Source organism: Falco biarmicus, chromosome 7 (assembly GCF_023638135.1).
Source record: "Falco biarmicus isolate bFalBia1 chromosome 7, bFalBia1.pri, whole genome shotgun sequence".
NCBI classification, from domain to species: Eukaryota; Metazoa; Chordata; class Aves; order Falconiformes; family Falconidae; genus Falco; species Falco biarmicus.
Window position 1 is genome coordinate 42,068,142 of NC_079294.1, and position 27,737 is coordinate 42,095,878.

Consider the following 27,737-nt stretch of genomic DNA (forward strand, 5'->3'; position numbering starts at 1 on the left):
ACAGAGTGACAAAAACATACCCAGACTTGCCTCCTTTATGAACAGTCTTGGAGGGAAGGTTAGGAATGGTGAATAAAGTGCACTTTTTCTCCTTCCCCTCCCTCTTCAGACATAGCAAGTAAACTTCTAGGGCAGTCAATGGATGAAAGTGGACTACCCCAACTCACGAGTTACGATTGCGAAGTAAACGCTCCCATACAAGGCAACAGAAACCTGCTACAGGGTGAAGAACTGCTCAGAGCTCTGGATCAAGTTAACTGAGCTTTCACAATATTTGTTCCTTTTTTGGACACTGGTGAATCATCACCTAAAGCAGTCTATTTATATTTTCTATATCTGATTTTAGAAGCCTGGCTACAGCACTAATTCAGTTAGTTCAGTTTTGATCCCCTTTCTACTTATTTTGACAGTCTTTTTAATATGTTCTTTACGTAACAATAACTCAAACTGTAGTGCATTTTTATAATTCTTTGGTACACTTTTAAGTCCATTACATTTAAAACACACTTGCAATAGCAGCTTTGAAATATGCACCTGATTTTAAAAAAATATTTATTTTTTGGCTGGGGAGTTGGTCACCAAAACTTACCATTAGTAAAATGTCAACACAGGAAAAACTGGCAATACTTCCATCCTGCTCTTAATAGGTAGTTGGAAGACTTGTGCTCTCTCACTCTTTATGTTCAAATAAGTTTTTTATTTTAATAGTTTTTATAAGAAACAACAATGCTTTGCAGCAGTGCATTGTAGCCACAATCGCACAATATATTTTCTTAAAAAATACCAGCAGTTCCTCATGCAATATATTCTGCATTTATAAAAACTAGTTTTTAAGAAGAATCTTCTTTTGTTTGCCTATGAAATCATGTTTAAACATGGATTATGTCATTATTTTAGTCACGTTGTAATATAAATTGTTCTTAAATGCTGTCTTTATGCTTTTGACTGAAATGAGTGTGGTTAGTCAAAGGAAAGGCTTTATCTGGAAAGGGCTAGCAGCATTTTATTTGGATACATTCTCAATTTAGAGAAAGTTTGATGTTCTTAAAGTAGTAACTTTGCCAGCTTAAAAAAAAAAAAAAATCCCTGCCTGTAGTTGTTGAAGTTAATGCTAATATTGTGTATGATCTTAAATCTAAATGTTCAGCTTACCCTGTGTGGTATAGGTGATATTTCAAGCAGATTGTAAAACATCTTGCATTGTTAGCGAAGTTTTATCTAGTACATCATTGAGTTGCTCAATATTTTGATGTTTTGGTTTTATGCACCTTGTTGCTATTAACATCCATATGTTTTCATGTAGATTTCAATAACTTGAATATATTTAGAAGCCTTTTTATTTAGAAATATATAGTTGTCACAAACATCTTATTTTCCTATATGTACTGTACAAAACCTTCATCCACTCATTCTTTTGCTCTTTGTGGTTGGATCTAACACTAACTGTATTGTTTTCTTACATCAATAAACTATATGTGGACCAGGCCCCCTTGGGGAGTGTGTTATCTGACAGAAATGAGATAATTTATATTTTTGTTAGTGGTTATTGTTCATCCGTGTTCCCTTTTTAACTTAGAGTTGGTTGGAAATCACTGCTTCCTTATTTTGATTGTAACATCTCTGCGTTAATTATTTGAGCCTGTTCAGTACCGAAGTCTCCTAGACAGTGTTGTACTACTGCTCGCCAAAGATGTTAAACTTCTAAATCTGTTACCGCGCCAGTTAGCAAACTTGAAAGTGAGGAGACAGCATATTTGTGTTACTGTAGAGTGGAAAGATTCTTCTTTGTGACCAGCTTAAAGGCTTGTCTCTGGAAGCTTTGTCAAGGTAACACTGGAAAGCAGGAAAATAAAACTCACAGGAGTGATCAATTAAAGGTGGATTTTTATCACAAAACTGCATGATTAGAAAATTAAGCTGGTACTTGATTATAAAGCTTGTTCTATGTTCTTGTGCTGTTGACTCAGTAACTTTGACTAGGTGACTTCTCATTGTGTGTCATAAAACACAATGCTATTTACAACCTTGTGATGTGTAAATATGGTCAAGTTATTCTGTGCATTCTTCAAACTTGTTTAGAAAAACTTAATATAAGAAATCAAATATGGAGTGTCAAAAGAATTATTTTGGTTTTATTTTGGAAGCTTTGGTTTCTTGGGACTCTTCTGAGTCTTTTGAAATCAATATAATGGTACATAAGTTTTAAACTGTTCTCTAAAATTAGTTTCACCAAAACGAGCACTTTTCAAACTGACACAATTTCATTAAATTGAATGCAGACTATTAGCTACCAACTGAAAAAAAAAAAAAGATAAGGCACTGTTAGCAGAAGACAGCTGCATAGTTCTTAAAGTTTTGAGTAGAAGTTGCACAGAGGAGAGAGCATGTAGGTGCACTAAGCTACAGCTGAAGCCTTGTGCAGAGAACACTTTGAATATATATATACACCTGCTGCTGAATATTAAACATTTTTAATGCAGCCTTTAAGTGTTCAAAGCTTAAAAAGTTCTCTGGATAAAAGCAGCAGAACTACTGCCTACCTGCTGTGTGAGGGCTCTTGGATAGCTTTCTTTCCGTGGCATCCCTTCCTCTGTCAGCAGTTGAAAGGTTTGATAGTGAAGTTGCTAAAGGCTTGGGTAAAGCATCAGCAGTGAGGGGCATCCCTTACGCTTAGCTTTGCGTGGACTGACATGGTGCTTCAGTGGGATAGTGGGGAGAGTCTTGGAAAGGTCCAGGTGGGTCTGGCCTGGCGGGTTATCCCTATTCATCTCCCGAGAGAAACGTCGTACCGTCCTGCTTCATGCTGTTCTGCTGCTCTCTTGGAGGAGCCTGGCCTGTTTGGATCTGTTAGTTCCTCTTCAGTGTACTTTAAGAGGGCAGTAAATATTCATGGAGAAAAATCCATGTTAAAAAGAGGAGGAAAACTTAAGTCACCCATGTGATTTACATTATGAGGCTGCTTTAGTCATCTCTGGTCTTAACGACAGCAGCTGTGGATTTAAAAGAGCTATGCTTCATGTAAGAATCTTCCCAACTCTCACATTTGTTTTATTATATGTAACAACAAGGCATAGCACTTGATTACTGTCCTAGTAAAAGTGACTGAAACAAGGGATGGAATGAATTGCAGTAGCTGTATTTGTTTACTTTAGAAAAAAAAAAAAACCAAAACACAAAACCAAACAACCCCAAAACAAACAAAAAAAACCCACCACCAAACCTCCCAGAGAAAAGTAACAGTAATTGCTTTAGCCTTGTAAGAGCTTTGCTAAATGCAGATGCAAGATCACAAAATCTAGAACATCTTCTAGCTGCTTTGTGGTCCTGGTGGGTTTTGTTGGTTTTGGGTTTTTGTTTTTGTTCTGTTTGGTTGGTTGGTTTTTTGGGGCGGGTTTTGGGTTTTTTTTGTGTGTGTGTAACTAGGAATACACAGCCTGATTCTAAATCTGTTTAGGATGACAAACTTTTGGAATACATTGCTTTCTAAATGTTTTCTTGGTGATCTGGAATAATTGCTTTGCTGACTTGCTACTTTTTTTTTTTAAATGTTGAGGCACTATATTAGAGCATTTATTCTTCCCCATTAGTAAAGAAACAACTGGAGGTAGATACAGTGTTTCCTTCTGCATATGAAATGTGCTACATCATGTGAAAATGATGAACTGAGGAGAATGTAACAAAGTTAGGTTCCGGAAGGTTATTGTGACCACAGCAGTAGTGAAGCTTACGCCTTCTTTGTGGCATAGCACAATTACTGTCCCTACATATGGATTCCAACTGATGTCTTTAAGTGATGACTGTTGTTGATTACCTTTTGTTAAAAGGTAAAGGAATTTTTAACTCGTACTTATGATGACATCATTAATTCCTTTACCTGAAAGTAGTTATAATTAACTACAGCTGTTGCTCCCAAGAAGTCACTTAAGAAGTCTGCTGTCCAGTAACTTGATCTGAGGTGTAACGTACTGAGTAAATTAAGGTAGCCTGGCATCCAAAGTATGGCTTTCTAACATACCTTCCTCCCATGTGGGGAGATAGGCTTGGGCTATATTGATCTTTGGAAACCTCTGGGTGAAATGGAAACAATTTACTACTTAAATTTCCTTCCCTGTGTGTCTGTGTACACACATTAAACTCTCCCTAGGTAATTATTGAATTAAAGAATCACGGATTAAGGCCAGAAAGAACAACTAAAACCTTACACATAGCACTAGTGACAATTTAAGGATGTCAAAGCTTATCTTGGATGAATTGATCAGACCTGTTTCCAATGAAATACAACTGTAAAATCAAAAATGTCTGATGATTACTGGTTAAACTATTACATATTTACTACTAATTTTTCATTATTTAAAAAGTTGTTTAATTAAACAGCTAAACAATGGTAGCTAAAGGTAGAAACGTGGGCTGTTGCATCTGTACCTGTTGGCAAGCTTTGTCCCCTGTTACAGTGCTGACTGAGCTGTTCCCTTTGCTGAGCAGTGCTGCAGAAGGTTGGAGCTGTCAGCCAAGCTGGCCGTGCCCGAGGTCAGCCATCTGCCCCCCCTCCCTGCTGATTAGCTGCTGCCGAACAAAACGCACACCTCACTCAAATGTCACTGCACTTAATGCATGTTAGTCAAACTGTGAAGGTCCGGCACAAAAATAAACACTTCATGGGCCAGGAGTACTCTGTAGGAAGATCATTTTCATAGGAGTTCACATGAGCTGGGTAACCAGCCTTCATTAAAAATACCATTAGCAATTAGGCACTTGACTCCCTGGAAAGCTCCATTCTGGAGAACTGTATTTTTTGATTCTAATTCTATAAATGAGCTGTCATTTTCCTTCTGCTTCCCTGTTTACCTTGAGCAAGTTACCAAAAAGTTAAAAGAGTTTGCTACTGGATTTATACAGTATGGTAGATTTTGTGAATAATAGCAGTATTCTCTCATGAAGAAGTGGTATATTTTAATGGAATTCTTTTTTGGAACCAAGTACAACGTATTGCAATTGATATTTCTCTTGAAACATTTTGACATACTTGTGACTGTATTTCTTTTTGATTGTGTAACAGTATCAAATTCAATAAAAGAGAGGGTTTGTTTCTAATTGGTGACAGCTGTGATCTTTCTGTTCATCTTTTATCCCTCTTCTAAAAGAGGGAGATGGAAAAACCACTATTTAAAGTGAACTAAACCACTATGCAGTGTAACTAAAAGTTGCATGTTTAAGGCCATGAACAGAAACACTGACATTAAGCATGCATGTGGTCTGTTTTCCAAAACCATTTATAAATTCTGTCTTGCTCTTACAGCAGAATCCTGTTCACCTTAGACACAATCGTTATCCCACCTGAACTGTGCAGACTACATGCATGAACAAAAGAGGTAAAGCATACAATTTAACAAGTTGGACAGCAGTCATGATGTAGGTTTTCCTGGGGGAAGCTAAAGAGAGAAGAGAGCAACAGATATGGAGCCAGAGGGACAGAGAGTGTTTATGAAACTCCTTTGAGTAATCACATCAAAATAAGTAACAAAACAGACTAGTTTGAATCCAAGTGATGTCTCCACGTGATTTCTGCAAATAACTTGACAAGAACGTGTGACTCTTGCTGTCTTGTTAAATCAATACTGGACTGATTACAAATCTTTTGCAGCATTTTTGCTTGGTTGGGAAGTCTGAAAGCAGAAGGTGTATGCAAGTGCTGTCACAAGAGTGTGATCCTGTTAATTAGTATTAGTAATAGGTTTGTACGTACAGAAGTTTTAATACACTATGTAATAAAATATATCCACTATTTATTCTCATGAAAATCCATTAAAAATTATTTATTTTCATGTTCTCAATTTGAAAATGTGATCCAATACAAACATTTAAGGGTTTTTTTTTAAAAAGGAGTTGTCTTGTGCCATGTGCAACTAGAGAACCCCCCGTTATTTATATCTATGCAGGATAAATGGCTTTTTAACTTGCAACTTATAAGCTTGGAATTAATAGGGCAAACAGGACTTTATCCTTTTGTTCTAAAGTTAAGTAAGAATATGAAGAAGATACAGTAATCAGCACACTCTTCCTTAGATAATCTAATTTCAATTTTTTTTTTTTGTTTGGTAGGCAGTCTATTAAGAATTTGAATGTACTAATGAAAAATTTGAAGGAGCAGTAGGTGAAAACACAGAATTCATCGAGAAAAGCAGAGTACTAATTACCCTAAAAGTTGACACCATATTTTGTTGTATATACCACAGATGGGGAATTCTACCAAGAGACCCTGTTGCTTTTTTCTGTTCCTCTGCATTTTCAGTCTTTAAACTGTAGCCAAACTTTCTGCAAGGAAAAACTTGGCACATGTTAACATATGGGCACAACAGCTCATCCTTAGTACACCTTACACCATGGAAGTGTCATGGCACGCAGCTCCATCTGCCTTGGGGGGGGGGAAGACATTTCCACCTCCACAGACAGCATCTCTGGCACATCACAACGCTCACTGCACACTTAAAATACAACGATCAGAAAACACACTCGAGCTTTACAAATTTGGCATCACTCCAGAGCCAAGATCCTCTGCTCCTTTTAAATTCAGGGATAACTCCAGTAACTAACTAGGGCTTGGCTTGACCCGTAAGTAAGGACGAACTCACTCCATGTATCAATTATTAACTTGCTCGTACTGTAAGGCCAGTGGGGTGCAGGAGGGTGGAGGTGTGTGTACATTCTAACTGCTTTCACAACAGCGCTGACATTCTGTTTCAAAACCAGTACAATCTGTTGCAGGCAGGGTCCCGTACTGGATGAATGGGGTCACTGCCTGGTGTCTTGAAATGGGAATCAAAATGATAGATGAAAATGTCACCTTCTAGGGGGATGCCAAACCAAAGCCCAGCAGGTGCCGCTCCGCCCTGCAACTGCTAAAACCTGTCCAGTGCGTACGTTACAGCTCTGCTAATGCTTCTGTTCTCATCATCAATGACAGTGGCCATCAGCAGTGCTTCAGTAGCTGGGTAGCTGATTCTCATTCATTTCCCACTCATCTATAACGGCTGCTAAAGGTTGGATTCCAGCAGCCTTTTGGGAAATAGAATAAATATGGAAAGATGCTTTCACGCCTGAAGCATTGTGGAAGCTACTCTCATTGTAGGAGCTGACACCTATAAGCACCCGGCTTTAAGGAGCAACCTTTGGATCAATTAGTAGATACTAATGGTGAATGGGAGAACATCACGGTACCAGAGCCGGCAGAATTAAAAAACCCATTCTGCAGCGCAAGCTTATTGGAAAAAGTGGAACGTGAACTGTTAAGCTGGTCCCGGTGCCAGGCTCCTGCAGGTTTACATCCCCCAGGAGGCAGCACGCAGCGCCCGCTACTTCTGCGTGCCGCTTTCCCCCGTTAAAGCTGCCCCAGCGCGGGGTCCGGCTCCCAACACCGGCCCCGCTCCCCGCGGCAGCGGCCGGGACCCGCTCTGCGGCCCGGAGACCCCTCCCGGCCCAGGGACCCGCTCCCCGGCCCGGGGACCCCGCCCGGGCGCTGCCACCGCCGCCGCCCAGCCCCGCTCCCGCGGCACCGCAGGCGGCCCCCCCAGCCCAGCCCCGGCTACAGGGGCGATTCCGCCCTCGGGCGACGTCGCCTGGAGCCCCCAGCCCCTGTCCCTAAAACCTCCCGGGCGCTGCGGGAGGGCTGCGGGGCCGCCCGGGTACGGCGGCACCGAAAGCGGCTCCCCCGGAACGCGCCTCGCGGCGCCCCGAGCCGCTGCCGGCTGCTCGCCCGCCGCTGGCCCGCGGGTCCGTACTCACCCGGGGCACCGGGGCTCTCCGACGCCGGCGCTGCTCTCCCCGGCCGCCGCCGCGGCCGCTCGCCCCTCCGTGCGCGGCGGAGCGCGGGGCAGAAGAGCCCCCGCCGCCCGGCTCCGCGCCGCCGGCGAGGCCGCACCCACCCACCCTACGTGCGGCTCGGCAGCCGCGGCCCCCGCTCGCCCCGGCCGCCTACGTGTGGCCGTGCATGCGGGGAGCGGGCGGCACGCCGCGCTTGGCCCGGGGGGGGGCCGCCGCCTCCCCCCCCGCCGCTTTCGCTCGGGCGGGAACGGGGCTTCCCGCAGCCGCCGCCCCCGCCGGCCGCCCGCTCCCGCGGCAACGGGGCCCTCGGCAGCTGGGGCCGCGGCAGCCCCGGCGGGGCACAGCTGGGGGCGGCGGGGCGGCGCGTCACGGCTGCGCGGCCGCGAAGCGCGGGGCCCCCCTTCCCCCGGAAGGCCCTGCCGCTCCCGGGACTGCGGGGGTGCTGCGGGGTCAGCGGAGGGGGGCGCCGGGGCCCCACCGGCGCCCCCGGGCTCCCGGGGGTTGTCGTACAGCGGCAGCCGCTCCTTCCCGCCCGTACCCGCACACCCCCTCCTCTCCCCGACCGCGGCCCGGCCCCCACGGCGGGGGGACAGAGGGACAGCACCCCCGGGGCAAGGGCAGCAGCTCCCCCCCCGCCGAGGGCTTCCCCCAGGGTCGCCCCCAGGGCCCAAGCCCCGCCCCCTGGAGGAGCAGCGCGGCTGCGCGGAGAAGCTGCGCAGGCGCCGCGGGCGCGGAGCGGCGGCGGGATGAGCGCGGTGCCGGGGCTGCAGGAGGACTGTGAGGAGCTGCTCGGCGCCTTCCGGGAGGCCGACACTGTCCGCTTCGAGCGCTTCGCTGAGCTGTGGCGGGAGCGCCGGTTCCACACCATCTTCTAGTGAGCGAGGGGTCCGGGCCGCCCCGCCGCGGCCTGTCCGCTGCCGGCCGCCCCGCCGCGGCGCCCGCTCGGGTGGTACCGGCCCCGGCCGGCCCCCGCGCCCCGCCTCAGGGCGCCCCCACCGCCTCAGGGCGCGTTCCCCCTCCTCCTCGGAGCGCGCCCCCATCCCTCAGGGCGCTCCCCCCCCCCCCCAAGTTCAGGGCGCCCCTCACCAGTTCAGGGCGCCCCCCCCCCCCTCCCCCAGTTCATTGAGCCTTCCCCCCTCAGGGCTTGCAGCTCCTCGCCGCCCAGCCTGCCCCGCGAAGGGGGTGCTGGTGAGCGCTGCTTCCCTCGGGGCAGGGCTTGGGGGGGGCTGCCTGGCTGGTGGGTGGGTGGCAGTGGGCACCGGCCCCTGTGCGATGCTGAGGAGCAGGTGTAAGCTGGGTTTGTTTGGTGCGTTGGTAATGTTGGTCGGGTTGTTTGATAAGCTGGGACACTGACACCTCGGGGAGCTGGGTACGGGCCTCACGAGATCAAAAACGCGGTTGTGGCACATGGAATTTTTCACTTTAGATCTAATTTAATACAGAGAATTTCATGCAGTACTGTGTGAGAACTTAAGGTCTGGCTGTCTTTGAAGACTTCCCAGAACTATGATAATACATTTTAAAATACATAAAGCTTGTTTCTGCATTGTGGATTTTTGTAAAACCTGTGCTTTTATATTTACTTGCTTTAACATGCTTTCTTTTGTTTACTTTAGTGGTAGAATTAGAGCTCTGGAGAGGAATAAGCTCACAAAGAAGACTTTGGAGCTGGCACAGCAGTACTTCTTGCCCCCGTACGCTTTCCAGATTCGAGTTGGTGCTCTGTACCTTTTATATGGGCTCTATAACACGCAGCTTTGTCAGCCAAAACAAAAGGTAATTGTCCTTGAGGTTTTATTATTCTCAGGAGATACTAGACATTAAGATATACAGTATACCTCTGTTTACTTTGTCATCCGAGATGGGCAGGCCGTTTCCTCTCACTTTCTTAAAATAACAATATTTAGAACAAGATGGTCCCTTTGATAAAGATAGCCTTTCAAATACCTTTGGGTTTGAGAACTTCGGTGGTAGTCACTAAAATATTGCATATGCCTCCTAAATTGTAGCTCTTTGTTCAAAAATGCAGAAGACTAGCTTTCAACATGGTAACAGAGAATGTGCTTGTCAGCTGTGGGTGAACTCGGTTACAGCCCCAGTTATTCCTTAGAATTTAAAAAGAATGAAGACTGGCTGAATTACTTCCAGTTCCTGTTAACCAGAAGTGGAATTAGTAAATAGATTGAAAAGGTGAATGCCTGAATGACGTGACACCTCCTTGTTGCTTTTGGGACAGGAGACTGACTGGTATGTAACTGCAGGAAGTGGTTTACTTGGAAGCTGTGTGATGTATGTTATGTGCATATGCACAATTGAATCAAAAATCTTTAAATAAGAAGCCAGAGTTTCTGAGTAGTCTGCAATGATGCCGTTATATCTCATATCTTGACTTCAAACAAGTCAAGACCTCTTATGGAGATGAATTTAGGCAATTTTAAACCCACTGCTATATAGCTGTTAAAGAAAATGTATTTTGAATTAAGAAATTTAAAGTGCTGAAGCTGCTAAATGGCAGAACCAGGCCTCGTCCCTTGTGTACTAATCCAAGGCTGGCTTAAAACTTTGTCAAGTTAATCAGTAGAAGAATAGAAAAATAATAGATGATCAATTTGTGTACACAGGTGCTCTCAGAAATGCAGGTGTTTTCAGAAAAATTAGTATATGTAAATCGGAATTGCTTGTTCAAAGACTAAGTGTGCTTGAAGGATTGTGTGAGTTAAAAGCAGGCAGAAAGAAGATCATAATCTGAGGAGGACCTTGAAACCGAGGCAGAGGCAGGAACCAAATAGATGAATCAACTGGGACAGGGATCAGTTGATGGATTTGTAGAACTGACAAAACTAAAGGAAACTTCTAAAAACTTTGGGCATTGACTAATGATTTGATAAATGTCCATAAGCTGTGCTGTATCCCTTTGTTTTCTGCCACTCACTGAGGTGGTGGCCCAACTGAGTTGTGATTAAAGCAAGCCCAGCAGTACCCACGTGTGTGTGAATTTCTCCTTTAACAACAGCAACTGTTAGAGAGTACAGGAGTTACCAAAGAAGCTAACTTAGGTAAAGAGAATATGAAGTGGGCAGAGGAGATGAGAGGAGCAAAAGCAAGCAAATAAGGGAGAGATACTTTTATGAGCATCTCACTGGCAGCAGATCATGGTACAAGTATTGTTTCCTAATGATTTTGTGAATGGGAGTCTTCTAGGTGAGTACTGGTTTAGAGACACTTCAGAATGTGAAGAATAAACTTTTTCAAATGCCAAAAGTTACTTGTGTTCTTTGTTGCTGGCAGAGAAAGCTTCAGTGAGGGTATTTAATGCAACAGTGTAATAAGCTTCTCTGCATGAAATTTAGAGTAGGATCCTTTCTGTAGTTCTGCGATCGTGTGACATGCTACACCTTAGATATCCAAGAACTGTGTGTAGTATAACATGATCACTGTAGTCAGCTGAATTAATTTTTATTTGTTGAAATGTGCAGGCTTGTATAACAAAATGTAAACTGTTTTGTTGCAGATCAGAATCGCGCTCAAGGATTGGCCTGAAATCCAGAAATTTCAACAGGATCTGATAGACTCCCAGCATTATGACGCAGCATACATCTTTAGGACACTGCGATTTGCCAGAGCATTCCATTTCACAGCAATGCCAAAGCTAGTGAGTTACTACGTTAATGACTTAGCGTTTTTAATTAAATACCTTCAGCTTTCAACAGCACCCATGTATTTAGCTTTGAGGCTGTGTTGAAATGTAGTATGTCTTGCTTTATGTATAGGTATGTGATGTAAAGCTTAGAGCAGGAGTCATCAAACTTTTTAAACAGGGGGCTGGCGCACGGATGAAGTGGCAGGAGGTCATCTGCGGCTGCTTGGGTTTCCCCCCAGCCCCCAGTGGGGATGGGGCAGGGGGGTTCTGTAAATACGAGGGCCGGATTGAGGACCCTGGGGGGCTGTATCTGGCGTGCGGGCTGTATTTTGAGGACCCCTGAGTTAGAGGATGTTTGAATGTAGCATGCTTCTCACCTGAAAATATTTTTTTCAGTATCTAATCTTCTTATTAGATTTGAGGTGTCTTAACCATTTGTGGAAATGAGTCTGGGTGCTGAATTAAATTCTTCATTAGAGAATAATTTCTGAAAAGTCCTGACTGAGCACTTGACAGTAAAGCTGCATGCTATTGTTGATGAGATGGTTTTATGTCTTTAGCATCTCTCGATGGATATGCAGTAAGGATTCTCAAGACCTTTATGTCATTTTAAGTTTGCTATTAGGTTACAAAACATTGTCTCTTGCTTTAGCTGAACTACAGAACTAAGAAGAAGATTCAGGAAAGTGCATTTAAAGAAGAATTTAAGGACCCAAGTAACAGAGTAAACAGCCTCATCACTAATGATGTATTGGAGGTACGGTAGCTTTTAAAGTACAGATTAATCAGTGAGTGGGGTTTGTTTTGTTCTGTTTTTCTTCTTCTGTTGTCCAAGAGCTGTAACTTCTCCTATTAGCACAGTCTTGTCCTTTGTAAGGTTTCTCACAGAATGCAGACAAGGGTAATAGCCTGTAGTTTTACCGAACACTCAGAAACACAGAATTTATTTATTTTGGAAGAACGTGGTACCTTTATCAATACTGAAATAGGCTCTAATGTTTTGTGCATTTGCCTCTATAAGATGTAAAAGGGGAAGGGAAGGGTGTAAATGGTTAGTTGTCTTTTAGGCGGAGAAAAAGGGAAGACTGCAGGCAGGTAGGGGAAGCATGTTTGTTTTGATAAGTCTGCAGGTTGCAGTTGGAGACTTGATACTTGTGGTATTATGAATTTACTTATCTGCAAGTTTATAGCCTTCTTGAACCTTTTATTCCTTCTTTTAAAACTTGGGTTTGTTTAATATATAATAGATTTTATTAAAAACCGAGTAATTCAAACCAGGTATCGGTTCTTATGTTGCTCGTTATGACTCAGTAATAGATGCTTGTTTACAGGTTTTTCCAGTTGCTGCTAGCAAACATGTATTTGTAAATTCTTCATTACCATCAGTAAGGTCGACTACAGTGGTACAAAAATCAGTAATCTGTGAAATGGTAGGGTGAGAAGACCTGCTTCCTCAAAAGGAGGAAGTAAAATGCTTCCTCCAAAGAGATTAAAATAGACCACCATATCAGAATGAGACCTGTATGAGCGCTGATCTTCAGTATCAGAGACTTCCTTATTTAAAAGACGCAAGAATCTGTTTCGTCATTAGTTTGCTTGGTGGACTGGTCGGACAGTGCTAGGTAGCAGTATTGGTAGGCTCCCTAAAACTGAACTGATCTAAGCAGAATACGTTTCTAACACTCCTGCTGGTTCAGTGGTCTCCTTGGAATGGTTTGTGTAACTCTGGTTTTCTTCGTAGAGGGCGAATATTGCTTTACTGCTGGAATTTGTGTTTTTTCCCCCTGAAAAGAGCCTCTTTTTTTTATCTTAGGAACTGATGAATATTCATGATCACTATCAGAAAATGAAGTGCATCATTTCAGCTGACAGATCCCAGCCAGACAATGCCCTGAGCTTGATAAAAGATGAATTTGTAGTCAATCTTAAAGACATCACCTTGGAACATCAGGAATGGCAGCAGAACAGAATGGTAGGTAATATCAACCGTTACACTGTGGCAACTTAACAGATGGTGTGAACATGTAAGAACTGTCTTTCTTAGTGTAATTACCTCTGAGCATACTTGATAAATCTCAGACTTAAGTAGAAGGAACTGTAACACTGGAGACATGGAATGAGTAAAACCCTAGGCAGAGTTATGGTGTGGGGGGAGAGGCATGGGCTTGTATGTGGTACTGCCTCTGTGATAACATAAATGATTGCTGGGAGGTCAGTCCTGGAAGAAACAACTTAGGGCAGCATTAGAATGACCATATGAAACACCTCTGTAACACTTATTCTTGGATCGAGGAAAGGCCATAGTGTAAGATTGATGGAGAAGATAGGCATGTGTGTAAATATTTCCTTGGTTTTTCACAGTTCTTGGATTTTACATGTTTTATATGACAGACATTTTTAAAAAAATACATTGGTTTTTTTTCCCCAGAAATTATTCCTAAGTGCTAAAGAAACCGATGAAATACGAGACAAAAAGGAAGAAGGACCTCTAGAATCAGAGGTAGGAAAAGTGAATTCATTTGTTACATTGCACAGGCCAAATCTGTTAGCTTTTTGTCTTCAGATCACAAGCTAAGCAGTGTCAAGCCTTAGTAGTGTCAGAGTAAGTTCCAGGAATAGCTGGTGGGGCTGGCTGTTTTTTCCTGTTTGTTTGTTTGGTTTTGTTTTTGAAACACATTGTTTTCTGTTAAGCTGTGAGCATTCACTGCTGTGATAGCTCTTAGGTGCTTGTCATAAAACCTCTCTTTCAGGTAAGGAGGGGAAGGAGCTGTATTTTCTTGGGCAAACTCCTTTATGGTTCCTACTGTTTCAGCTGAGTGCAGTATCCATTTTTTATGCTACAAAATTGTCACGTTGTGCATGTCTGCTTATTTCAACTTTGAATTTGAATGAACCCTGGCTGGTAACTAAATACCACACAGCCGCTCATTTCCTACCCCATCATTAGAGGGATGGGGAGGAGAATTGGGAAGGAATGTAGAACTTGAGGGTTGAGGTAAGAATAATTTTTAATTGAAAAAAAATATATAATGAAAAGGAGGGAGAAGGGGAGAGGAACAAATTCCAAAGGGAAGGGAGAAAAGAAAGCAAGTGATGCACAGTGCAGTTGCTCAGCACCTGCTGATGGGTGCCCAGCCAGTCCCCGAGCAGTGATCAGCAGGTCCAGCCAACTTCCCCCAGTTTACAGACTGAGCACGATGTTCAGTGGTATGGAATATCCCTTTGGCTAGTTTGGGTCAGCTGTCCTGGCTGTGTCCCCTCCCAATTTCTTGTGCCACTCCAACCCTCCTCCTGGCAAGTCCTGAGAATCTATAAAGTCCTTGACTTAGTATAAACATTACCTAGCAACTTAAAACATCTGTGTGCTATCAGCGTTGTTCTCTCACCTAATTCAAAACACAGCACTGCACTACCTACTAAGAAGAAAATTGACTATCCCAGCTGAAACCAGGACAGGTATGAAGTTTCAAATCTGATTTTCTCCTCCTGGGCTTTGTAACAGTGAAGGCAACAGAAAACGTGTTCTTCCTTTTTAATGAAATTTGAACTTTTTCTTTTCTTTAGGTAACAGTTTGGCAGCATTCTGATATAGAGCTAATTATAGAATTACAGCTGTAATGAGATACTGCTCAAGTGATTGTCTGATGTGATATTTCATTTCAGTAGTGCTATAATAAAATAAGAGAACTTTGTGACTGATCACTTGTTTCTTTGCAGGGTTCTGAAAGGGCAAATGCGTTGGCTAGAATCAAATACAAGTCTTACTCTGCAGTTGCTGAGGTAGGTATAAAACTTGATGATAGGGATGTATTTATTTTTAAAGAACAGTTGTAAGTACCAGCTTAGTGTAAATGCTGGGTCAGAAAGGAGTGGATTAAAATTGTACTCTGTAATTCAACCTTTAAATGTTCTGGTTTTCCTAATACATTGAGGAAACCCAAAGCTCATACTGTTCTTGTTAGATTTATGGAAACAGTGCAGATACGGTCTGTGCTTGGGGGATTTTCGTTTACAAGGTATCTTCTAATGTCTACGCTCTGTTGAAGTAGATTGAATAAACTCTCAAGTACTTTTAATTGCTCAAATTCCTTGAAGCTTACTATCTTGGAATCTCAGAAGATGCTTGTGAAAATGGAACTCAGGAGTTTAAAATCAGTTGGAAGTTCTTGGAAACATTGTTTCCATAACTGCTACTTTAAAAATATTCTTGATCTGTCTTTTTTTATAGCAGGCATATGAGAAACATTACAACTTGCCTTGTTTATTAAAATCTTATTGAAAAATGCATTATTAAATGAAACAGAGCTCCGGAATGTGTAACAGTCCAGACTTGTGAATGTGCAGTAGTAATGTTTTCTAGGCACCTAAGCAAAATACGACAGTAAGGAGCCTTTATGGTGCAGCGGTTTTCAGAAGTGTTCCTTTTGCTTGCATGCAGCAGTGTGCCACATGGTGTAGGTTGATACCAACAGGGAATAGTTTGAAAATAAATTAATGTTTTGTTTCCTGAATTTTAAGTGATAACACCCATCAAATCACAGAAGGGTGTTGTACTGTTAAAATTGAAGAACAGGAACTAGTGGGAATCTTCCCTCCCCTTCCATCCCTCTTCCACCTTGACGTGGAAGTTGATGCTTTGGTCCTAGCTGATTTGTAAGGTACTGGGTGATGTATAGTAATATCTGCCTGGAGAAGTTTAGCTTTTTTGTATCATTCGTATGTATGTTTGGGTTCTAGGCTTCCAAATCCAGAAGACATCGTCAAGTAAGATTAGAATCTTCTGAATCAGGATCAAATTATGGCAGATCTCCAAGCCGAGGTAAAAAACCCAGTAAGAGACCACAGCCAGCAAGGAGAAGAGATTCTTTGGAAATCAAAGGTATTTCTCCATTACGCTTGTGAACCTGGAGAGACTGCAAAAATATATCCATTGCTTTGCTAGCTGAGGCAGACGGGTTAAATTTTACTGTTGATCATTGGAGGCAGAAGATTTAAGAAATGTTTTGCAGTACCAGTATTGTAACTAAACATTTTTTATTGTTTTCCACAGTCTGGTTAGGTAGAAAGACAACCAGAGTACGTGCAGTTTGTTGTTAATCTGAAGTCTCATACATAGTCGTGCCAATTTTTCCCTGCAAAGGCATGACCTTGGAAAAGCGTGTGCTGTGTGGCAGTGTCTTAAATTTTTCCTATTGCTGTATAACAAACATACTGTAGCTTAAGATGTGTCTAGCTGTTATGACAGATAGCTTCTACTTATGAAGCTATCTTTTTTTGATGAAAATCAGCCTATCTGATAATTTTGATAGTTCATACTATCTTCACCAAGTCCAGCTTAAACCTTGCCCTGTTCTGTTCCTGAGCTCTGGAAGGAATATCCTTTAATATTTCTGAAGAGAAAATGATACTGATGTCTTAATGATGATGATTGCTTTGTAAGACTAGTACCTGCATTGTCACATCAGTCATTCTCCTTCCACCTGATACTCATTACTTACTTTGTTCTTTTGTTACTGAAATTTTTAGTGCTTCCATGTGAATACAAATCTTTTGTCATCAACTGATGTAGTACCAAAACTGATTTCAGATAGGTTCCTTGATTTCAGTGTTGCAGTTATTACATTATAACAGTTCTAGGTTTTTTTAGTTTATAACTAGACTTAAGGTTTCCCTTCCTGATGGGGGTGGAATGGGGGGATAGGTTGGGTTTATACACCTGTGACTTGTTTTTTATGATTCTGTTCTGTAATTGTTTGATTTCTCCTGAGCATAATAATTTTAGCTAGGAATAAAAACACTTTTAGGGAGCAATTTTTTTTTAAAACCGGTACAGGGTACTTACGTCTAGTCTTTGAGACTTTTTTCTTGCTTTCAAATGCGCCCTGGAAGGAAATACTTTTAACTGCTTGTACTTGATATCATTCTGGTTTATCTATACTAATATAAGCAGCAAGGGATGTCTCTGTGCTCTGTAAAGGGCCTTGCTTAATGTAGTCAGAAAAAGACTTCAAAGTTTTAACAAGTGATATTGTGGAATACTAAATGCAAATACCTGTAATTTCCTCTTGAGTGCTGTGGAGAAGATAGAATTTTGTGGTTGACAAGAATGGCTGCCTATAGAGTGAAAATGCCTATAGAGAAAGTACGAACAGAATGTAGTGGGGTGAGCGAGGATATGGTGAACATTTTTAGAAGTAAAAAAATCAGACTTAAACTCCTTTCTACCTCAGAACAGAAGTTTTTACAAAAAATTGATTCACCTGTTCCAAAACTGCCAAATTAATATTTTTAATTTCATTTATTTGTGAAGTTTTTTGAAATTATGAGGCTGAGACCAACAACTTAAAGGATTAGCCATTTGTATGGATTCTTGTTGTATGGTATTACCATTTATGTAAATATATTCTGAAAGAAATCAAGTCTCAGAACTTGAGGACTGACTCATTTTGACATGAGATAAGTATAAGACCTGGTGTGAGAGGACTTTTGCTAGATCAGAAGAGGAGGTGAGGAAGAAGATCAGCCATCAACTTAGGTCTCTGTTGAAGAGATCCTGTCTGGTGTTGCTGTTCCTTGGCATATCTGAACTGACCGGTGATTCATTGATTTATTTTACTGTCATATCATTTATGTTATCTAGATTGGCACACTTTTACTTTCTAGGTATTTGCATATCCCTGCTTATGCATCCTTTTTTTTGGGGGGTGGGGGTGGTGGTGCGTGTCTGAGACTCTTTGGATTTCTTTGTCTCCTAGTTCTGAAAACATGGGAATTTACTTCTCTTAAGGAAATTTTCTTTCTGATATCCAATTTTTAAACCGATAGAAGTTGCTCTGCCATTTAAGATTGATTTATTATTTATTAAAGAGTAAATGAAATCAAACAGCAAAATAGTTTTGAATGAACTTTATTTTGAAGACAGGGATTTCATTTCAGAGTTCCAGTCTCTGTTTTCTGACTTGCTTACCTTCTGCTAGAAGAAAAGTTACTGAGAAAATTAATCCTTCTTCAGATACGGGCATTAGGCAATGTTGCTTTTGCTTCACTTTAAAACAGTAGGTGAAGTGTTGAAGAAGCATAAGGGCATTTTGAATTGTCTCTGGACGTTTTGTGATTAATATGCTTTAAAATTGTAGTGTTAATTACTTGTTATTGAAGGTTTGTTTGGTGAGCCATATGCAGGTACTGTGAAACAGGTTTTTCTCTACAGCCTTTGACTTAGAAATTCAAGAGAGTGGCAGGTGAACAGTCTTATAACTGCTGGACCTGAGATGCAGAAGCAAAAAAAAAAAGCTGACAGTTTTTCATCAAAAAAAAATATTTGTCTGCAGGTGAAATGCAAGTGGCAAAGGAAACTGAAACTCAGTATATTGGGATGCCAATAATCGCAGAAGAAGAGAATTCGGATGACGAAGGTACAATGATTGAAATTGTAACAAACCGGTGACTTGTTTTTTAATAGCTCTCTACTGTGCTGTAGCAAAGAGCCAAAAGCGAAACAGCATCTTGTAGTACTGAAATGAGATTACATTCTCTGATCATCTTGCTTGTAGACAATGTGAATTCACTCAATTTTAAATGGTCAGATTGAAGACATAATGGTGTGTTTAGTACTGTACTTTATTTACTTTTCCTTCAAGTTGTTGTGGACAAAAAGTTTCTGAATTGGGAACATTCTTCATTTCTCAGAATTTGCCATCAGATTGTGAAGCATTAAAAATACCCATAAGCAATCACTTGAGGTATTTTGTGCTTAATTTTGTGAGCATTCCATTTGCGAATTTCACAATGAAATCTTAAAGGTGTTCACGAGGAGCAGAAAGCTCTCAAGATTGAATAAGTTTTGAAGTACAGTATTTTGTTCATCAATGGAATTTTAATTGATATTTTGAATGATAGAGTGCTGTAGAATCTAAAAAGATGTTTTTTCCTATTTAAAACCATGGGGGAGGGATTGGGAGGGAATCTCAAGAGCTCACCTGATCAGTTTCCTTTGCTGGGCAGAATTAATTCTACTTTAATCGTTTGCATGAGGGAAGACAGTTTGACAAGCTTGTCACAAAAATCTTTTTATTTCCTTTCAGAAGTATCTCTCCCCAAGAGGAAAAGATGTTAGAGGGTCCAGTTGGAGAAGCACTAATGTTAATTTTAATGACAAAATGTGAATGTCAGAGGTAACAAGTGCTTATTTTGGATGCCATTGAATTTACAACAAGAAGTGTCTGGGACAAGAACTACAGGTGATGCTGGAATACTGGTAGTGACCTTAGCTATCTCATGGTACAGCAGTGGCTGCCTTTATTGACCTGGTAAATGTTTCTTGTAGGAGGCAAAGTTGCTATGCCCTGTTTGAGATGGAAAAAGAAGATGATTGCTTGTTGTATTCAGCTTGTACAATGTGAGTTATGACTTGGAACGCGTGTTGATCTGCAATGATGCTTTTAGCTGAGACTGTTAAAACAACACCTCACAAAATACTTACCCATATGAGACACTTTTGTAATCTTTTATCTCTGAGCATAAAATTAAGGTTATTGACTGTTGAAATTAGGACAATAAATGATTTTTCACAATTTACTTGCTTCATTTTATAGTGTGTAACTTCAGCAGTGTTTATCGTGGTTTGATCCCCCAGGTGTGGGAAATGAACTTGGTGACAGGCCTTTTATTGTACTCTGCCTCCAGCAGATCCAGCTGTATATTTGAAAGAAGAAATGTAACATGCAGATGACCCTAAGCTTTACAAGGGCAGGACTGGAATTCAAAACAATCTTTATAAATTGGAGGGGAGGGAAGAAGTGGGTGTGGAAATAAGCATGGAGCTCAGTACTGAGAACAGGTACAGGATGGGAAATGATTGCTAGGCAACAGTACTGCAGAAAAAGCAAACAGACTGAGAATCGTAAGCTGGAGTATTTTTTGTAAGCAATAACAAACAGCAGAATTAGTGTTATTTGGCCCTGAAAGGCTATAGCCTTAAATAGCCCTGACTGACCACAGCAAGAAGAACGTGGATAGGTATTCTCCTTGCTGTTTTCTCCAGTTGATCATAGCTGTAGTATCAAGAAAGGCCAAAGAAGTTGAGTTGTCCTCTCCTAGAAGAAGGAATACAAAATAGAAATTTGAAAGATTTCTAATATTAAAGGGACATAAACTGAGTGAACTAGTTTAGTAGTGTGACTCTCAAAGGCCTTGGAATTCCTTTGAAGTGCCCTGACAGAAGAAAAAACATGAAGTGGAAATACAAATGCTTTGAGTATAAAAAGGGGGCTGTATTAAATGCATTAGTTGGTAAGGAGGAATGGGCCTAAATAACAAACAGGTTGAACACTGGAAAAACTAATAATTAAGCACCAGTGTTGCACTCAACCTTGTTAACGGGAAGAAAGGAAACACCTTATAATAAAGGCAAAACCTTAGTGCATAGTAACTTGATTCAGTTGAATGACCAAAATCTTTACAGCTGAATCCAAAAGTCATTAGTCCAGATCTAATTACTTTGGGGGGGAAATTGTTGCAGTGGTAATAAATTCAACTGTATTATCATACATGCACTTAGTTTCTATCCCTTTTTCCTGGTTTAATGTTCACTCTTCCACTGCGCTTCTGCTCCTAAGGTGCTGGGCTCAGTTTGTGGCTGGAACATGCCATAGATGCAGTCTGTTTAAAAAAACCTCATCTGTAGTTATAAAGGTTTTGGTGGTATCATTTCCATAAGTTGTGAATTGTTTGGCTTTAATTGGGTTTTCTGACAATAACGATGCTTGTGCTTTTCTGTTACCAGCACAAACTCATTCTGTCTTTAAGCATTTCTGTTCCTAATTTTTGGTGAGCAGGTACAAGAGATACAAAGAGACTGCTTATGAGAAACTTAACCAAACTTCTTTTGCTCAGTATTTTCTGCTCATCTTAATGTAGTTAGGATCCTGTTGGTAATACTGCGTTTGTCAGTTGCAGCTGCTGCCATGGGTGTGGGTGTACAGGCTGATGGAGAAGCTTTCTGGTATCCTGATGTTGCAGGGGATGGATAGAAGTATGGGTGTAATGGGGGAGCAATTTGGAGATGAGGTGCAGTGGAGTACTTGAATGTCTTCTTGGCTAGGAAAGACACGGATGAAGAAGGAGACTTCTTTCTAGCAGGTATTGGGACTATAGCTTCAAATTCATGATTTCTTATGAGTTTCTTCACTTAGGAAGCTGCTTAAGGATGAACTTCACAGCACCAGTACTCTTCTGCTGTTTCTGGACACCAAGGTTAAGCTAGGTCTTCCAGCTACGTGGGACTGGATTCGTCCCTGGAAGGGAATTGAAAATGAATTCTCATTTTCTGTTTCCCTCCAGCTTGCAGGTATCTTTCTCAAGGAAACTGAAGATTAAACGCAGCTACAAATGCTTTTCGCTTTGACAGGCTACTTTCAGATAACTTACTCTTCCATATACAAAGAGGGTTCCCCGTGGAGAGTCGGCCAAGTCACGACAATCACACCAATACGGCTACATGCCGTGCTCCCTTTATTAAACAAGCAGGTCATATTTATAACTTAAACTGACCGCTCACCCGACTTTACACACAGGTGATTGGATAAGAGTCTCTGGCCTTGCGGGCATCCGTGTCGCTGATCGGTGGGCATGCTGCAGACGCCAGATCGGAGTGTGCGGGTGAGATTGTGTTGATTCCGCGGTTCCCAGCACTCGCTTTGCACCTGGCTTCTTGTTTGTGTATAGCTTGTTTTCTTTCTCACCCTGCTTGTTCCCAGGACAATTTAAAACTGCTCTGCAGCTTCAGCTAACAGGCCTGCGTTGTCCAACCCGGACAATGGTAACATATGTCCACGGACTTTTAAAAATCCCTCTATGCATATATATAGCATAAATTTATTTTAACATATTTAAGGAATATGTTTAATACTATCCTGTGCAGTGGCACTTTTTCATAATGTGACAATCTTGTTTGCATCTCCTTGTATCTTTGGACCATCTAAAGAGCTGAGTAGGAGAATTTTTCAGAATTTTCAGTATATGGTGACATGAGTCTTCCCTCCACACATATCTGAAAATTATTGCAAATCCACATTGGCAGTATGGAAAGGCTTGACTAGGCACAGAGATGGGTGCATTCAACTAGCAGTTATTTTAATATTGTAATTACAAAACCAAGTTTTCTGTAATTTGTTTATAAAATTATGTAGATGTAAAATGGAGGTTATGCTTAAGGGTAGACTTAGAACTGCTGACTGTATGCAGGGGTAATATTTCACAAGAGTAATCCTGAGAATTTAAAGGCATCTGTAAGCAAAGTTTCATAATGCTGGTGTAATCATTTAAAAAAAACAACAAAAAAACCCTTGCTGCAGTCTGATGGGCAATTACAGGCTTTTAAAAACAGGAGAGGGACTTCCTAAAATGCTTCATTGAAGCAAATAGCTGTCATTAAAAAAAACACCACCAAACAACCTACCCTTCCCCCTGCCAACAACAGTAAATCTAGACTTCCAAGAATATTGTTTTCTAGTATGTAACTTCCCTGCTGGTTGTAGCCTCAGCTAATACAGTAGTTAACGGCTGCCAGGAAACTTCATCTCTAACACTGGTCTAACTTCCACCTGACCTGGTGGGTAGGAGTGAGGCAACGTGACAGTATGTGTCTGGATGTTGTCATAATTTTTGTAAATAAACTAGAGAAGTATGGTTTGGCTGAAACTTCTCTTAAGATGAATGTACAACTGACTGAAGAACTACGTTCCTACAATAGTAATCAGCATTTCTTTGGCAAAGCTAAAAGATCCTCTTAAGCAGAGGTTTGACCTAGTGCTATGCAATGTTTACAAGTATAATGTGGGTAATGAAAAGCAGAATAAACTTAAAACCCTTACAGGTGACATCAGTTTAGAAACTTTGAGTGGAAGACATTTTCCAATATAAATTTTACTCTTATAATGTGAGAAATCAACACGGTCTAATTCAGTAAAGGTAAGTGCAAAAGGCTGAGCTTGGAATGACAGATTAAATGCAAGTACCAGTGCGGGGATGCTTGTGTAAGCAGCTGTTCTCAGTCTCAAGGTTTTTTGCAGACCTGAAGCCGAAAGTGGATCCAGGAGTATGGGGTGATGTGAAAAACTCCAAATGCCATGGATAGCAGCGGTGATCCGTGTTGTGTATAGTTTGGGGAGGATGTAGACATCACCTCTAGAATAATTGGAGAATCCTAAAAAATAAAAAAAGGGGCAACAAAAAGAAAATGGACTGCAAGAGAATTTAGCCTGGAAAATAAAGGGTTTGAGAGTGAATGTAACAGTCTTCCAGGTAATGGTCTTTACAGCTTTGTAACATGGGTTTATGCAAATGGTGATTGATTGTTTTCCATGTTCACAGAGGCAGAGCTACATAATCTGCAGCAATGTGACTTTACTTAATAGATTTCTGCAGTTAAGTGAACAGTTGGGCCTTATAAACAGCAGAATGACTTTTACTGTAGGAGTTCAGAACAATGCTGGAAAAAATCAGACATGGCTGTCTGAGGTGGACCTTATCCTGCTTTGGAGACAGGAGATGGACTAGAGGATACCTTGAGGTTTATTCTAGTATTATACTTAAATGTTTTGCATGGCAGGACCCTGTGCAGAGAGTTTATATTCTCTCATCAGACATAGATAGCTAGTTCTTCAAATGACAGAGATATTTTATTCCTCCTTTTCTGCAATATTTCATTTTGAAGTTCATTCTACTGCTGGAGTTGCCCATTCACATTTTACAAAGCTTGGTGTGCGGGCTTGGCTTCCTCACCCCGTTTTCATCTTTGTCCTCAAATCTGGGGATGTAGTTAAACCTGTTAATGGAATACTTGCCTGGTCTGTCTGCGTGCAGCCCGATGCTTGGAAATGGCACTGCAAGAACTTCGTAAGCTACAAGGGGTTGAGAAATGTGCTAAAACGCTGTCTTGCTCCCAGAACTTCAGGACTTGGGTTAGCCTTCTCTATGCGGCGCCGGAGTTTGGCTACAATGGAAATGTGCGAAGCAAAATGATCTTGCAACAGCTTGAGCTTTCTGTAACAGCCAGCCAGCTGCTTCCACTTGAGTTGTGAACGTGGGTATGGGAGACAATGGAGGATGGAAGGGCCAGACGCCTGCTGTTAAAGGTTATCGGCGACGGGGATGGACTTGTTTCTTTAGAAGAGAGCTTTGTATCTGTGATGGAAGCTGAGGTCACGTTTGAGTCGTGCGGACGAGCACAGCGGTGCCCAGAGCGGTTCTGACGCGGTGCTGCGCGCTGGCCACGCCGCTCGGGGTGCGGGTGGCGGTGGCCGCGGCACCTCACCGATGCTGCCGACGGGCACCGGCCTCTGGAGCCCGGCACGACGCGCGGGAGCCGGGGGCACCGGTCACACCCCACCCCCCCGCCCCGCCGGGGCTCTGGGTGCGGGGCGCTGCTGCGCCCGGGGGTGGGGGCGGCCGCCGCGTGCCGCCCCTCGCGCTGCCACCCCCCCCCAACCCGCGGGCCGCAGCCCCCCGGGCCGGGCCGCAGCTCCTTGGCGCCCGGCTGCCCCCGGGAGCGGCACCGCCGCGGGGGGAAGGCAGCGCCGCTCCTTACCGCAGCCCCCTGGGACCCCCGTCGCCGCGCCCCGCTCCCCCCGCGCCCGGGCGGGGAGGCGCCGCGCGGGTCAACGCGCCCCCTCCTCCCCGCTGGCGGCGGCGGCGGCCCGGGCCGCCTCCTCGCCTCGCCGCGGCCGCGGGGCTCCGCCGCCATCGGGCTGCGAGCGCGGGAGGCCGGGCCGCGGCCATGGCGACGGAGGGTGAGTGCGGGCGGCGCCCGGGGCGGGGGCGGCCTCCCCGGGGAGGGGGCTCGGGCACCTGCCGCCGGCCGCGCCCCTCCCCGGCGGGCGCTGGGGGCGAGGGGCTGCCCCGCTGCCGGCCCGCGCTGAGGGGGGCGGGCACGGGGGGGTGAGGCCGGGCCCTGCCCCGGGCACCGGCGGGGACCCCCCGCGGCGGCGCCGGGGCCGCGGCCGGGCGGGAGGCGGGGGCCGCGGGGTGCCCGAGCGCTGTCAGGGGGCCCGGCGGCGCTACCCCCCTCCCGCCGCCGGGGTCTCACGGGGTGGGGCTGCGGGCTGTGCCTCCACGGGGGAAGGGGGGGGCGCACACGGACGCGAATTTTGGGGGGAACAGAGGAATAGGAACGGCAGCCTTTGAGCTGCTGCTGAAGAACAGGTGTTCGTTCTTGTGACGAAGAGAGACTTGGCTGCGGCTGAGAGGCTCGGAGGTGTTGGGGTCTCTGACCGCGCTGTAACACAGGTGATTCTGGGGGTGATCGCCTTCCGATTTTTGATCGATCGGGTCGTTGGCCAACACCACCTACGGCCCTGGCTCAGGTCTGGGCTGTGGCAGCGCTGCTGCTGCGCAGGGGGCAGGTATTTATCTTCCTATTTCAGATCACAGCACGGGCAAGTAAAAACCTCAGTTTCTACTGTTACCCACGGTCCTGGCACTCTTCTCCTGATTCACTGTAGAAAGGCCAACATCAACGCTTACTGAAGATTGCTAGGTTGATTTTGCTATGTCTTTTGCCAGGTTGGGGGAAAATAATCACGTCAGCCTTTAAGACATGTCAGGGTGGCACAGAGCAGTTCATAAGCTCAGAGGAAGAAAATCCTAGGCTTGAGCTTTGCAGAAAATTTGACTTAATGGGGAATCTTAATTTCTCTCTTCTGTCATTCAGTGATGTTCACTTGTGGTTGCTGTTCCTTGTTTTCCTTTGAGGCTGTATCCCTAAGGAAGGGCCGTCTCTGGCAAGGCCCAGGCTGATGTGACGTGGAGTTGTTCAGTGCTGCAGGGTGGCCTTTGGAGAATCAGGAACTGACCTGGTTTGCTCAGAGTAACAGTCCACTTTTACCTGGCAGAATCTGTCCTTTTGTTAGTTAAATCCTCAAAGCAGGGATTCAAAGGCACTGATAGTGCTAGTACATAAACAAATTACCATTAGCTTATATTTTATCTCATTTTACAAATTATTAAAAATATTGTGGGTTGGTTTCTCACCTCTGCTGCTGCTCCACAAATATGAAATGGATAATTGTACAATATTTAATTAATTGGATTTCCTTCTGCCCCAAAAGTTGGCAGAGCTATTGCTTTGTTCCTTGAAGAACAACTCTGTCTCCTCCAAACACTTACAAGAGGTATAATTTGTTTAACTTACCTCGTCTTCTGGCAGTAGGCTTAGTCTTTGGGTGGAGGTAGCTGGCGGGTGACTGGTTAAAGTGCGAGGACAGCTGGGCTCCTGCTACCCCAACCCTGTGCTGTTGGGTTTGGGTGTATAGGGCGCTTGGATCAGCTGGCTGACAGGCTCTCCCAGCCTGGGATTGTAGCAGGGGTGAGAAAAGCACCAAGTGAGATTTCATTTTGTAGGTTGTAGCTCTGGTATTGGACCCCAGTGTTCTTTCTAGTGAAGGGGAATTGGAGGATTTTTTTTCTAGAAATTTAACTTAGTCACTTTATGTTCTTTTTTTCTCTTATTGTAAGTGTGAGGAGATTGAACTAAGACAGCAGCAAACAGAATGTTAAGCAGTTATGTGTGATGCTGTAAGTGAAGTCCTCATAAGCCTAACAAATATGAGGGATGTGATTCACCATGAAGTATGATCAGGGAACACCCTGATCACTGCAACGGTGAAGCATTGACACAGTGTAAGAATGTAAGAAGGTAGCCTGGAGACATATGCATCGTCTTATGGTTCAGCTGCTGAAACTTTGGTGTGGATCATCATTTCTCAAACTGCTTTTAGTTGAGCTTTGCTTGGAACCTGGAAATGTTTGTGCTTGGTTGCTGTACCTCATGGTTCCTTCCGCATGTTGCTGTCCTTGGGTTGCCACCACCTCTCACTGGCACTGCATTGACAGCCAAGCTAATAAACCCTGCTAAGCTCGTCTGACTTGGTCCAGAGCCACTGCAGTATCTTGCACTGCAGTGTTTTGTGTGCCAGTCCAGATCAGGCAAACTTATTTTTTTCTGCCCTGCTCTGTATCTCAGCCTTAGTCGTCTTGTAGAACTGGGATACTTGCTGTGGGATATCCTGCTTTCAAGGCTACCTGTGTGCTTTGCATTTATTAAGTTACTTGGTGGCTTGCAATATCTAATCCTGGTAAGCACATCTCATAGTTCCTCATCTGTTTGAAAATTACTAAATGTTTTGATTGAGAAATAATAACCTGAAGTAAAAAAGACTGCAGGGAAGCCTAATATTAAAATGAATAAACTGGCATTCCTTGGAGTTGGTGTACTTGTATT

General features: G+C 43.4%; 2 protein-coding genes and 1 long non-coding RNA gene across 9 annotated transcripts in view; 2 read left to right on the top strand and 1 right to left on the bottom strand.

Moving 5' to 3' along the window:
* The window catches only part of HIF1A (hypoxia inducible factor 1 subunit alpha), a 35,412-nt gene extending 29,586 nt beyond the window's left edge, over positions 1 to 5,826 (top strand). For 4 of the 5 annotated variants that reach the window (XM_056345495.1, XM_056345498.1, XM_056345493.1 and 1 more), the window contains exon 15: positions 110 to 5,091. In XM_056345495.1, coding sequence (XP_056201470.1) covers positions 110 to 261 — 152 coding nt within the window. In that variant the 3' untranslated portion in view covers positions 262 to 5,091. Of the gene's footprint in view, positions 1 to 109; positions 5,092 to 5,296 lie in introns of those variants that run through there. The other variant, XM_056345496.1, reaches the window with a different exon arrangement.
* The window catches only part of LOC130152267 (uncharacterized), a 31,651-nt gene extending 23,635 nt beyond the window's left edge, over positions 1 to 8,016 (bottom strand). For both annotated transcript variants that reach the window (XR_008822941.1, XR_008822940.1), the window contains exon 1: positions 7,780 to 8,016. This is a non-coding gene — a long non-coding RNA (uncharacterized LOC130152267). The remainder of the gene's footprint in view (positions 1 to 7,779) is intronic.
* A 176-nt stretch (positions 8,017 to 8,192) lies between these two features.
* Positions 8,193 to 20,031, top strand: SNAPC1 (small nuclear RNA activating complex polypeptide 1). Of its 2 annotated transcripts, XR_008823161.1 has the most exons (11): positions 8,193 to 8,692; positions 9,435 to 9,594; positions 11,330 to 11,470; positions 12,111 to 12,215; positions 13,272 to 13,430; positions 13,887 to 13,958; positions 15,176 to 15,238; positions 16,196 to 16,337; positions 18,790 to 18,873; positions 19,543 to 19,698; positions 19,785 to 20,031. XR_008823161.1 is itself a non-coding variant. In XM_056347268.1 (10 exons), the coding sequence occupies exons 1-10, from the start codon at positions 8,565 to 8,567 to the stop codon at positions 19,572 to 19,574; spliced, it is 1,086 nt and encodes a 361-aa protein (XP_056203243.1). In that variant the 5' UTR covers positions 8,193 to 8,564; the 3' UTR covers positions 19,575 to 20,031. The 2 variants fall into 2 exon arrangements, 1 of the variants encoding a protein (XP_056203243.1); XM_056347268.1 differs by having other exon boundaries at positions 19,543 to 20,031.
* Positions 20,032 to 27,737: the final 7,706 nt, after the last annotated feature.